The following is a 13,027-nucleotide window of genomic DNA, read 5'->3' as shown; positions in this document are numbered from 1 at the left end:
CCAAAGTGATATTCAAGTGTGCTTGTTCTAGGAAAACCTTGATCTTGGTGAAGGTGCTGGTGTAGTTCTGCAGCAATTGAACTACTAGTTTTGACTTCTTGCATCTTCTTTTCAGGTGTTATCTTTCCTTTATTCTTGTTTGTAAAGGTTTAAGTGTTAGTCACTCTTTGATAGGGTTTCTTGGAGTGCAAGGTGTGCTGAAATAGGGTTTTTCAGCTTTGTTTGTATTGTTCTTGTAGGTTTCAAGAACTTTTGTGTTGTAATTGTTTGGAATTGGTTTTTAGTGGATTTCACCTTGGGGTGAGGTGAAACTAGATGTAGCTCTTTATGAGTGAACCAGTATAAACCGTGCTTGCATAAATCTTCTCAACCCTGCACTAGTTTCTGGTTATTGTTTAATCTGTCAAGAACGAAATCTATTTACTTGAAAATAAACCTGTTAATTCTGGGCTTAATAAAAACTGTTTTTCGTGATCTGGAAAAGTTCTTCAATCATAAACAAAGCTTTTGAATATTAGTTTGTAATTGGTTAAAGGAAGAATAGTTTTCTTCATTAAATCCTTGATAAAGATTCATTGTCTTTAAAGTCTTGTGTTGAATACTCTTGATTGTTCTTTTGGCATATTTTGTGTTCTTCAAAACTGTTAAAAGTGAACCAATCTGTTTTTTCCATACTTCACTGTTTGATCTCAATTCTGATCTGAATATGTTTGCTTTGTGTTAAAGTGTTGTGAAGAATCAATCTGTTCATTCTAAAATCAATATGTTCTTTTTCCTCTGATAAACTGTAAAACAGTTTGTGTTTGCGAAAATTTTATAACTTCAATTCACCCCTCCCCTCTTGAACTTACACTAATAGACCCAACAATATTGAGTACATCAGTAAATGCTTTACTGATAAGATTCAACTAAATTGGACTAATGTTTGATTTAATTGAATCTTGTATGATAAATGAATGATGATAATCTTTAGATAACATGTGAAGAATTTATTGGTGGAAGAACTTTAGAATCACCTGATTTTTATTCATCTTACCACGTCTATTATATTTTCTTGCTAAACAATCACAAACCCCTTTAATTTAATGTTATTGCTAATTTTTATTGCTCGTAGATAAGTTCTTAATACTGATTGCTTTGATTTATTATTGGATTCATCGGGAGACAACTTGGGGTCATTTGACCACAATTATACTATCATTTGTCTAGCGTTAGACGATCTATCACTGCGTTAGAGAGTCTACGTTGAAATCATTTTAATTTGAATGCTAAATGACAACTATTAATAAATGATTCAATAGTGGGCTAATAATAAGTGACATGATAAGTCCAACAAACTTCGTTATGATAAACTCTGATACTATATTAGGAGATGAGTTTAAGTTTAAGTTATTCTAACAAAATCAGTTCATGGTGAGGATTGTCTCTAATTATGTATTGTAAATTGGCATAATCTCTAACTAATGTGGGTATCTCCAACAATTGAAGGTCAAGACAAATATAGAACCACATCACTTGTTACTCCACATTTAATATTTGTATATTCTCTCGTGCTAAAGGTTTACACAAGGAAAGTGGAAAAGTTATAGCTTGTAGAAGATAAATTGAGGGCTGCCATTACTCTTCAAGAGCTATTGAAATTTACAACTCAAAATACGTGTGTTGTACACGGTTGCAAAAAATTAAGTGTCTAATAAACGGATTCCATTCAACAACAGGTGTAATTTGTTTAACTCATAAATGTTCAAATTGTGCGGTTATGTAGAAGTTTCTTTGACTTATTCCCTAATAATATCATGCACAAAATCAAGATCATAAATAATACTTTTAAAAAACCATGTATTGGATCTGTTATTGTGTATAGATAGATATAACACAAACATAGGAAATTTCATGAAATTTGGAGCCATGAACCATATATTCAACCATTTCTTGGTTTTTTTCTATACCAATTATGTAAGAAACAATAGTTATTCCATAATTGGTATAGTTCAGATGTTAAGATCTCCTCAAAAGATTTCTATCATTTATTTTTGGGGTATTGTATTGACTACACAATGACAGCCATATATGAAGAGAACAGTCTCGAAAAATTTACAAAGCAAGTAAACTTATCAAAGCACTTTACCAGTTGTATAGTTTATTCACTTTCTAAAGAGCTTGTTATTGTAACTTGTAAGAACAACTATCGGAGCTGAACTCCTACTTTACCTTGTACAAAGTACAACAGGATATTACAGATATCTTTCGTACATTTTCTAACCAGCTAATTGGCACCAATCAGTACCGAGCAAATACCACATTGTAACTTGCTTTTGGACAAAAAAAAAACAGAATAAAGAATTACAAAAGCATTAACGAAATGGAAAATAACATTGATTCATCAATCAGGACTTGTTAATTGGTCCAAGGCCACAGCCACTGTACTTAATGGTCCATGGAAAGAATGAAGGACACATCAGAAGAACTCATCTTCCTCGAGGATTTACCAATTGTGAGAACACAGCACTTGTGGCAGCATCTTCTGCATCATCATCTGTGAAAGAGTTGACCCCATCAATCATACTAACACTGTTGTCAAAAGGCTCAAGACGAGTCAACTGAATTCCAGTAATGTGGTTTGTGCTGTTATCTTCAGGCTCCATGAGTGCTGATGAGGTCTCTTGAAGTTGCAAAGCATATTCAAGATTCCACAATACATCACCCATGGAAGGCCTATCCACTCCATACTCAGCCAAGCATTTCTCGGCTGTTTCCCCAAACTTCTTCAGAGAAGCAGGATTTACTTTCCCCACTAGATTCTGATCCATGATTTGATCAAGCATTCCTTTCTTCTGCCAGCTCATTGCCCACTCAGCTATGTTCACCTGATCCCTAGGAAGGACAGGGTTCAAGGCTGGTCTTGTGCATAACACTTCCATCAAAACTACTCCAAATGAATATACATCTGATTTCTCTGTAAGCTGTTGTCTTCTGAAGTATTCAGGATCAAGATAACCAAAACTACCTTTAACAGCAGTGCTCACATGAGTCTGATCAAGGGCAGGACCAGTTTTTGAGAGGCCAAAGTCAGCAACCTTTGCAACAAAATTATCATCTAAGAGGATGTTGGTTGTCTTTACATCGCGATGAATTATGCTTTGAGATGCTCCAGTGTGGAGATAATGAAGACCTCTTGCTGCTCCAATGCAAATTTCAAGCCGTTGCTTCCATGATAGAGGTGGTAGGTCAGTTCCATATAGATGACTCCTGAGAGGTCCATTAGCCATGTATTCATAGACAAGAACCATTTCCGATCTCTCATCACAATAGCCAATGAGGGACACAAGATGGCGATGGCGAAGCTTGGATAGCATCTCAATTTCTGTTCGGAATTCGGCAAGACCTTGTTCGGATCTGGGGTTCCCCCTTTTAACAGCCACATTGGTCCCATCTTCAAGTGTTCCCTTATAAACCCTGCCAAAGCCACCAACACCAAGAAGCAGTTTCTCATCAAACTTGTTGGTTGCATCTAGGATCTCTTGGAAATTAAAGAACCGTCCGAGATTTGATGATGCTAAAGAAATGCAGCTTGCAGTTGCACTCTTCTGAGAAGTTGTTGACATTTTTGTCATGGTCTGGGAGTTTCCATATAAGGGTAAAGGCAGCCAAGAATGACCCTGTTGAGTAGACTTTAATTTGTATCTCACCAAGCAGCAATAACACAAACCAACCAAAGCTATAACAGCCACGACTCCAATAGAAGAACCTACTATTATTCCCATCTTGCTTTTACTTGATGATGAACTAGGAAGGAGACTCTCAACTGAAGAAAGTCCATCCAAGCTCTTGAACGCATTGCTGATCTTTATAACCTCCAGTCCATTCATAGTGGCATTTGTGATATCTGCCATTGTATCAGGACCAACACTTACTGTCAAAATGTTGGAGTCTGCTGAGGCATTGGAAATAAAGTCCTTATAGTAAGGCACAGACAAATCATTTGTAATGGATGAGAGGTCAAGGCTTCCAAGAGCTATGTCAGTGTTTATGAACAAATTGAACACTAAAGTGTTGAGAGACTTGCTAAAAATATCACAAAAGTGCACCCGGATAAAATAGGAGAAGTTTGGATCCACAGTAAAGACCCAAGTAATGTTGAAATTTGAATTGGCTACATTTGCATCCCCCATTGCTTCAGAAGTGGCATAGACCCAATTGGGTGCCGTCTCAGGTGTAACACCTGGATGATACTTAATGCTGGAAGGGTTAACAGACACATTAGTGACTGAACTATTGACATGGAGGTATTTCTGATCATTCTCCCAAGTCCTTCCCAGGGTGTCATTCTGGGGAGTGAGCAAGGGACCTCCTACGTTTAAGCGATAAACAGTCTCAAAAGCAAGTTCAGAAAGGCCATTGAATGGTGCAGTTGGGTTAAGGGCCAATGCCTGATCAACAAACAAGTCATTTGGCATGGAAACAACTTCAATTGCATTGACGAAAGCTACTGCTGAACCATTTGAAGGAATGAAGGTGACAGTTAAGGTATCAGAGGTAACATTGATAGCATACTCCCTAAACATATATGAACCATTGTAGTTCCTAAAGGAGAAGTTGCACAATAGAACAAAATCATCAGTGACCACTGTTATAACAGCAGAAGTCAAATTATGGGCTGAGTTGGTTAGAGGGGAAAAATATAGCCTCAGCCAGTGCCTACCTTCATCAACCTTAAACCTATAAGAAGCTTTCTCAGTGAAAATCCTAGCTGATTGATATATTGGGAAAGGGACACTAGAATTTGAACTAGCAACAACAGAATTCGAGGTTTTCAACTCCGGAGAAGAATGCTGTGAATCAGGAACGAAAGTGCGATCTTGGAAAGTGATACTTTGGGAGGAACCACAAGTAATTAGATAATTATCACGAGGAGTGAATGTAGCAAATGAACCATTCACCAAAAACAAATAAACAACAAAAACAAAGGAAACCCACTTTACAAGTTTCATTATCACTATTGTAGTTCCCCAAGAACGCAGCAATCCATAAAACAATTGTTAGCAACACCCTTTAAACCTTTAAGCCTTTAACCTTAACTTTCTCTCCCGAGCCACAGAAAAACCTGCAACAACCTCGGATCTATCAAATTCAGAACACAGAACCGGACATTTCCGTTACAAGCAACAGACAAAATACCATGATTCTAACTGCAACATCACAAGTCATGAGACATTACACAACACAATCTCAGAATAAGGACGGTCTTAACAGGGAATTATGCTGTGTACTTACCGTTTAAGTCACGAATAAACTTGCTTCTGCCAAAGTGATTAACACGGCTCAAAGTCTGAAACAAAATGAGACCCAATTTAGATTACGTGAACCCCATCACTGAAATCCCATCAAGTTTAGCTTTTTAGTGTGGCCGCAATGCAAATACCTTTTCCAGGCTGTTGATTAGGCTGTCAATTACAGTGGGAAAGAGTGGACCCCACAAAGAGAAAATAAGAATAAAATTTAAAAAAGTGTTATCAAAGCTTCAAACTTGCAAGCTGAAACTCCCATAGAACCAGCTGTTACACCAAGATTCTGTGGTATGGTGTAAGTTTTCAAAATTCAGAATATTTGCAACCAAAGGAGTAAGTAGCAAAATGAAGAAAATAAACAAATAAATAACACAATGGAAGTTTAGGAATTGAGGCTTACAACTACTATAAAGGTTCTATTATATACAATATGATATGAATCGTATGACAGTATATTAATTATTTTGATTTGAAGTCTAAAGGGAAGAAGAAAAACAAAAGAACATGGCTTGGAAGAAAATGGTTGTTGCGCTGGGTTCAACGATCAATGGGACCCGCTTAAACGCGGTTTCAGGATACAGAAGGGTCGGAGGTTGATAAAATAGCATAACATCACACTTATGAAACTCTTAAGACATTTAAGTTAGCTTTCTACCATGGCTAAAAGCTTTATCCAGAGTAAATTATGTAGCAAAGAGGCTTCAAGACATAACAAAATTGGTTTCCCGTGCTCTGAGTCCGCAGTATTGTGTAAGTCCTTCAACAGGAACTTTCGAGAAACTTTCAACTTTCTAGAAACTTTCAACATTCAGTACTACCAAGTTATTCTTAAAAGAGTAATAATCCAATAAATCCAGAAAAGTATTATAATAAAATAAAGTATTAAATGATGAGAGAGAAAGAGTAAACAAAATGAAAAACTGAGAGGAAGAATAATAAGCTTCACAGTGGTGGGTGAAGAAGAAGAAGGTGAGTAATACGATCCAAATACACAAGAAGATGACCATGAATGCCAATTTTGAAGGGTCATCTCAACAAGCAAAGACCTCATTAATAGGAGGAATGGACAAGGTCCAAAGTATTTAAAGTTCTTCGTATTAGTCTTCTTAAATGTAAGGCCCAAGCCCAAGCCAATCTGAGGCCCAAGCCCAAGCCATGAGCACATCATCAACCATGCCTTAGAGAATTACTAAGAGCAGGCCACAAACATCAATTAATGTCCCTTTTTGTAATTGTTTTAGAGAAGGTTTTTATATAGAACATAAAAGGGAGGTGTGGATAGAAGTGTAGGGCTTATGAGAAGAAGAAACAAAGTCACACCTTCCATGTAAAGTCACACCTTCCATGTGAAGTCACACCTTTCATGTGACTCACTTAGGTGCCATTTTCAAATGGTTCTTTATGAGTTTTCCACCTATTTCTTTGGTGAAAACCGGACCTTTAACACTATAAATAGGGGTGACTGGTTCATGTAAAAATACATTAAATGAAGAGTAAAGTTACTATACACAAATTGTGTGAGAATAGTGAGAATTGTTTCTCCTAGCTTAGTCTTATCTTGTGAGTGTTTGGGATAATTGTTTCATATGCTTTCTTTGATCATTCTAATCGGTTCAATTGTCTTTAATTGTGTTTCTATTCGATTCATTTGTTTAGATTTGTGTTCTTGTTTCCGCACCTTATTTTGTCATTCATAATCACCTATAATTGTATTTTTTCTTTGATCGTATGGAAATGAACCTTCACATATACTTAACACTTGTTAAGTTAATGTTCAGTGGGGATTTTCCTTAGACTTCTCACCTTAATTGCTTAAAAATTACTGATCCTAATTCTCAAAAAGTGTCACCTAATTTATCAACCTAAAATCAACTCACATCAGTGAGTGAGAAAGATGTGTGAATGAAGAGGATGAAACTCTCTTTATATAGAGGAAAAGGAGTAATGACCCTGTTCTCGCCGACTCAAAGTCGGTCGGATTATGGGTGAGCTCTTCAAGGTTCCCCTTCTTGTACTTGGTTGGCTAACTGGACGAGGCGTTGGTAACCACCTCCAGGCTTTAGCGAACCGATCTGTTGGGGACAAAGGGGGCTCCACCTGCGATTACACTCCGACGCTCAAGTCAGTGAGAGCACAAAATATAAAATATAATGTATATACTGGAATATATTGCAAAGATGCAAGTTGAGATACTTCTTGTGTATGACTGCTTATTTATAAGCCTTAATGGGCCTGAACTTTTACTCTGGCTCTTCCAACATTAATGTGCCATATGAGAGTCATTTTCTATAAAATTTGAGTATCATGCATATAAATGGGAACAATTAAACAACATAATCAGGGATATTGAGGACATTATTTATATCGTTATCAAGAACGTGGTATTGGCATTTATTGCGATTTAAGGGACATTCGCGGGTGGGAAAAACGTTAGGCTTTCTTTAAGTGAAGTCGTTTATCACGGATGTCTTGCGATATTTGGGCGAAGGCCCACATGATCGCGCGAATGGGCCATGGGGGTCGGCTTGTGGCCCATGTCGTACTGTTGTGCTAGTCCCTAACGTGTTTTGGGCCTAACAGTATCCGAGCAGTACACAACCCCCTAACCTCGAGTCAAGCTTTCGAGGAACAAAGGTTCAAGTGCTACCTGACCATCGCGAGTGAACTCGCTTTGTGGCATCCGCTGGTCAAAAGCCGACAAGGGTTGACTTATGATGAGATCGGTAAGAAGCCTACCTGTGTGAATGACTTGTGTGGATGCCTTGTGAGCTCGGCCAAATGCCTACTTGCATCCGATATGCGAGCTCGGCCAAATGCCTACCTGTATCCCGATATGCAAGCTCGACCAAATGCTTACTTGTATCCCGATATGCGAGCTCGGCCAAATGCCTACTTGTATCCGGACGACACACAACCCCCCAGCCTTGAGCCTAACGAACCAGCCGAAAAGGCTTGAGGATTTCTAGTCGTATCGACATACTTTCGGTTTATCGGGCAAGGAAGTGGCCGAGCTCCAAAGGCGAGATAGGATGGGTGACCCTTGATCGAGGTCACTCGATTGTTGGTACCTGCTTTTTAAAGCGCAATGAATGCAGTTGTGCTACTCAAGGTTGTCACTTCGGAGAGACGCATGGCAGGGGCTCATTAAATGCCTGGACACATGTCATACGCCCACTGGCCGACATCCTACCTTCCCTCTGAAAGTTTTTCATCATCTCCAAAGGCCTTTATGCTTTCATTTTCGTCCCTTGTCTTCCCCAGTCACTGACTTGAACGCTTCCTCCTCATATTTTGGATTTCATTTGGTCTTGTTTGGCTCCCTTTTTAGGTACGATGTAGACCTTACCCCCTTAGTAGGTGTTCTTGTTTTACGCAGTGCTTTCTACCCAAGTTTTTGGGCCTCTTGAGGTCTGTTCCACTTGGTTTCCCTTTCCTTTTGCGTTACGATAGTCCTACCCTTTAACTTTCTAAAGAATGAATTACATGGCATTATTTCCCTAGGAAAAAAGGGACCTCTTCAGGGAGGTGTCTTTGTACACCACTTCTTCCAAACTTGAGGACTTGCGGGATTCATCCTTTTTGAGCAAAACAGATGAGAGTTTGATAAATGCTTGCGTCTGTTGTGAGGGTGAGCCAGTTTGTAACGATGAATCCGACGATCCCCATGGCCCATTTTGCTTCATCTATGACACTTGTTTTATTAGGCTGGGAATGCGTCTTCCCTTCGACTTGTTCGAGAAGGAGTTTTTGGCCGAGCTGAATGTTTCGCCTGCCTAGCTACATCCGAACATGTGGGCTTTTTTGCGTGCATTTCGCATTTTTCTTAATGTGCTCGACCTGTCGCTTTCTCAATACATTGGTAATGTGCCTCTTCTCCTTGTAATACCTTGCTCACATAATAAATGGTTTTCTGAGCCCTTTCGTGATCTTGAACAATAACCGAGTTGATGGCTCTGTCAGTTACGCATAGATAAAGTCTGATCTGCCTACCTGAGACCGACCTACATAAGACGGGTGGTTGGGTGAGGTATTATTTTAACCGTCATAAAGTCTCTTCTTATTCTTCTGATCATTGGAAATGATCATTTTTCTTTAGACATGAGAAGTAGGGATATCCCTTGTCTCCACTAGCCGACAGGAAACGTGACAAAGCCACCATCCTTCCGGTTAGTTGTTGGACTTCCTTGATGCTAGTCGGGCTTTTCATGTAGATGATGGCTGCACATTTGTCTGAATTTTCTTCTATTACTCTTTCCGTGAGCAAGAAAACTAGGATTTTCCTTGTGCGCACCCCAAACACACATTTCTCAAGATTTAGTTTCAGACCATACTTGTTAATGGTGTAGAAAAGCACTTCGAGGTTGGCAAAGTGCATTGTCTCCTTTGGGGAGGTCACCACTATGTTGTCCACGTAGGCGTGGATGTTCCTCCCGAGCATGGGTTGTAGGATCCTGTCCATCAAACGTTGATACGTTGCCCTTGCATTTTTCAGACCAAAAGCCACGACTTTGTAACAATAATTGGCAGATTCGACCATAAAAGCAGTCTTCTCTTCGTTCGATTGGTGCATTCATATTTGGTTGTATCTGGAGAAAGCATTCATAAAGCTGAGGAAACCTTGGCCAGAAGCATTGTCTACCAGGATGTCGATATTAGGCAAAGGATATGATGTTAGAATATATGGCCTTAAACGTGAGGAGAGGTGAATTGTTTAAGAGAGGTTTTTGAAAACTTTTTTAGGTTTAACAAAATTCTTTGTGTGAATCCAGAACAAGAATCAAGTTAGCCAAGAATATAAGCAATAAAAAAGCAAAGCAACAGAAAAACAATTGGTTGTTTCTTCGAAACAATCGGATGTTTATACCAGTAAAGCTTATAACAAAATTTAAATGAGTTTAGAGTAAGAGAGAGATACACCAACAGTTTATACTGGTTCACTCTTAAGCCAAGAGCTACATCCAGTCCCCAGAAAACCACTGGGTAATCCACTAAGTAATCAAACCAGATTACAACACACAAACCACCAAAGTAGTGACCTTGAACTGATGGAGAAGTGCCTTCATGATTTGGAGATTTCGTTGGTGATCGGCGAAAGCACAATGGAGGATGACAAACAAGGCCCTCCTAAGAGGTGTGGTGGCCTTGGAGGTGCATGCTAGGTAGGGAATGAGAGTGGTGAGGTCATCTCTCTTTGGTAAGGTGAGAATTGAAGATCAATAGTCTAACCTTGAGAGGTTTTAGACAAGAAGTGAAATTGGCTCAAATTTGGCAGCAGTTCACTAGTATATTAATCTTGTGAAATCATGAGCCAAGCCACTCCTTAAATAGCAAGGGAGGCCGGTTTACATCAAGGTAAAAGAGTGGGAAATTTAAACTATCCTATTTGAAATTGGCGCCTAGAATTGAAGCACATGGAAGACATGTTCAAGGATCTAGAATGTGCAAGAATTCTAGAACTTGCACTCCCATTGGGCTAGCTTTGGACCGGCCTAAGTTTAATTATAAGTTTAGGAAACTCTAATTAAACTTAGGTTGGTATTTTAGGTACCAATCTTCATTTTAACAAAATTACAAAAGAAATTTCCTATGCTAATTTTGACAAGAATTTAAATGCTACTCTACACTAGAGTCTATGGCGTCTTGAGCATGTATAGGTAGGTTTCTCTGCCATCAGTGGCAGTATTCCAATATTCTTGAAGCTTCTTAGCCATGGCTCTAGTGATTGGCCCAATTTGACATGTTGGTGGGCTTTCAATTGAGTTGGTGCTTGAGCCTCTTCCATCATCCCCTCCCTCTTGAAAAGGATTTGTCCTCAAATCCAATGCTTCGTCTTCTTCATTAGTACCTACAAAAGGAGACAAATCAATGACATTAAAAGTATCATGTACTCCATATTACGCAGGTAAATCAAGTTTATATGCATTGTTATTGATTTTCTTGAGGACTTGGAGAGGTCCATCATCTTGGGGACTAAGTTTAGACTTTCTCTTAGATGGGAATTTATCCTTCCTAAGATGAAGCCAAAATAGGTCTCCTTCCTCAAAAATGATTTCTCTCTTCCCCTTATTGTTATATTTGACATATTTCTCAGTTTTTTGTTGTATTTGTTCTTTAACCTTCTCATGCATTTTCTTAACAAATTCAGCTTTGGTAGCGCCTTCCTTATGCACATAAGTTTGTGGATTAGGAAGGGGTAACAAATCTAAAGGAGTAAGAGGGTTAAAGCCATATACAACTTCAAATGGGGAAATATTAGTATTCTTGTGAACTACTTTATTGTATGCTGTACCGCCCTGGTAGTCGGGAGTAATGACGTGGCGTCGAGCTATGGTATAGGCGTGTTGGATGGTACACCTGGTTGGCAGAAGGGAAGGAGGTCGGGGGGCTTGCGTACTCGCCAGTTATTAAGTTGGCGTGCTCCGATCTACATCATGCCTAAACCGGCGGTCACCGAGTTGAAGATGAAGTCGCCAGATGTGAACCCAGGCGACCAAGTGATTAGAGATCGCCGAAACAAGGACATCGCCGAAGATGGAGGCAGATAGACACTTCCCAGCTGGCCAGAGGATAAGGTCGGGGGACAGCTTACTTGAGCATATACGGTGAAACAGGTGGTGCAGATCATGAAGGCGGTCGGCGAGACCACAGGGAAGGTGTGTACGAAGGCACCCAAACTCGCCATCCAGAAGAGATCACGCTCCAAGGCAACTATGCACTGAATAGTATCATGCATAAGTAACTTAGCCAAAGAAAGAGTCAAAAGTAACGCCCAAGTCAAGGATGCTCCAGATGAAGGCACGTGTACAGCTGGATGCGTGCCACGTGTCCAGATGTATAACTGCCAGGAGAGAGAAAGTGCCAAGGTATATAAGAGTTCCCAACGAACTTCTGAGGTACGCACGTTCAAATTATTTCTTTACGCTTGCGAGTCTTGAGTACGCTGAGAGAGAACTGGTCACGGTTCCTTAGAGTTCTTGAGTTTTACTCTTGAGTATTTGGTGGTTCAGTCGCTGACTTGGGCGTCGGAGCGCGATCGGCCGCAGCGGCGCCGTTTCGTCTTTTGCAGGTTCTTGAGGTGGATCGCGGTGAAGGACGGAGGCTAACACGGCGCATACGTCGATCCAAGTTTGACGAGGCAAAGCTCCAGCATTTTGGTCAACAGGCAGGATCATATGCAAATTCAATATGGGGAAGATACGCATCCCATGACTTGTGGCTACCCCTCATGACCGCCTTAAGCATAGTAGAAAGAGATCTATTGACTACTTCTGTTTGTCCATCCATTTGAGGATGACAAGATGTGGAAAATTGAAGTTTAGTGCCAAGTTTTTCCCAAAGAGTTTTTCAAAAATGGCTTATGAACTTTGGATCTCTATCCGAGACTATGCTTTTAGGTAATCCATGAAGTCTTACCACTTCTCTAAAGAAGAGTTTGGAAACATTTTGAGCATCATCCACCTTGTGGCATGGAATAAAATGTGCCATTTTGCTAAAACGGTCCATAACCACAAAAATGGAGTCAAAACTTCTTGCAGTCATAGGGAATCCTAGAATAAAATCCATGCTAATGTCTTTCCATGGAGCACTTGCAATCGGTAAAGAAGTATAGAGTCCATGAGGCATTGTTTTAGATTTATATTTTAGACATGAAATGAATCTAAAACAATTGTCTTTGAACATCTCGTCTCATGTGAGGCCAAAAGAATTTTCCTTTTAAAAGATCAAGAGTTTTATCAACT

The 13,027-nt window shown here is 39.5% G+C and overlaps 1 protein-coding gene across 2 annotated transcripts; it reads right to left on the bottom strand.

Annotated features, from left to right (window-relative positions):
- Positions 1-2,111: 2,111 nt before the first annotated feature.
- On the bottom strand, positions 2,112-6,036 carry THE1 (protein kinase family protein). Of its 2 annotated transcripts, XM_068643771.2 has the most exons (3): positions 5,423-6,036; positions 5,275-5,329; positions 2,112-5,104 (listed from the first exon to the last, which is right to left on the bottom strand). In XM_068643771.2, exon 3 carries the CDS (start codon positions 4,989-4,991, stop codon positions 2,469-2,471), a length of 2,523 nt encoding a protein of 840 aa, XP_068499872.1. In that variant the 5' UTR covers positions 4,992-5,104; positions 5,275-5,329; positions 5,423-6,036; the 3' UTR covers positions 2,112-2,468. The 2 variants fall into 2 exon arrangements, with proteins under 2 accessions (XP_068499872.1, XP_068499871.1); XM_068643770.2 differs by having other exon boundaries at positions 5,275-6,036.
- Positions 6,037-13,027: the final 6,991 nt, after the last annotated feature.

This window comes from Phaseolus vulgaris, chromosome 5 (assembly GCF_051622355.1).
Source record: "Phaseolus vulgaris cultivar YP4 chromosome 5, ASM5162235v1, whole genome shotgun sequence".
NCBI classification, from domain to species: domain Eukaryota; kingdom Viridiplantae; phylum Streptophyta; class Magnoliopsida; order Fabales; family Fabaceae; genus Phaseolus; species Phaseolus vulgaris.
Note: the sequence above shows the minus strand (reverse complement) of the source record. Positions and strands in the feature narration are given on the sequence as shown.

Coding starts and splice junctions, on each gene's coding strand:
- THE1 (XM_068643770.2), bottom strand. CDS start 4,991: ATGAAACTTGTAAAGTGGGTTTCCTTTGTTTTTGTTGTTTATTTGTTT.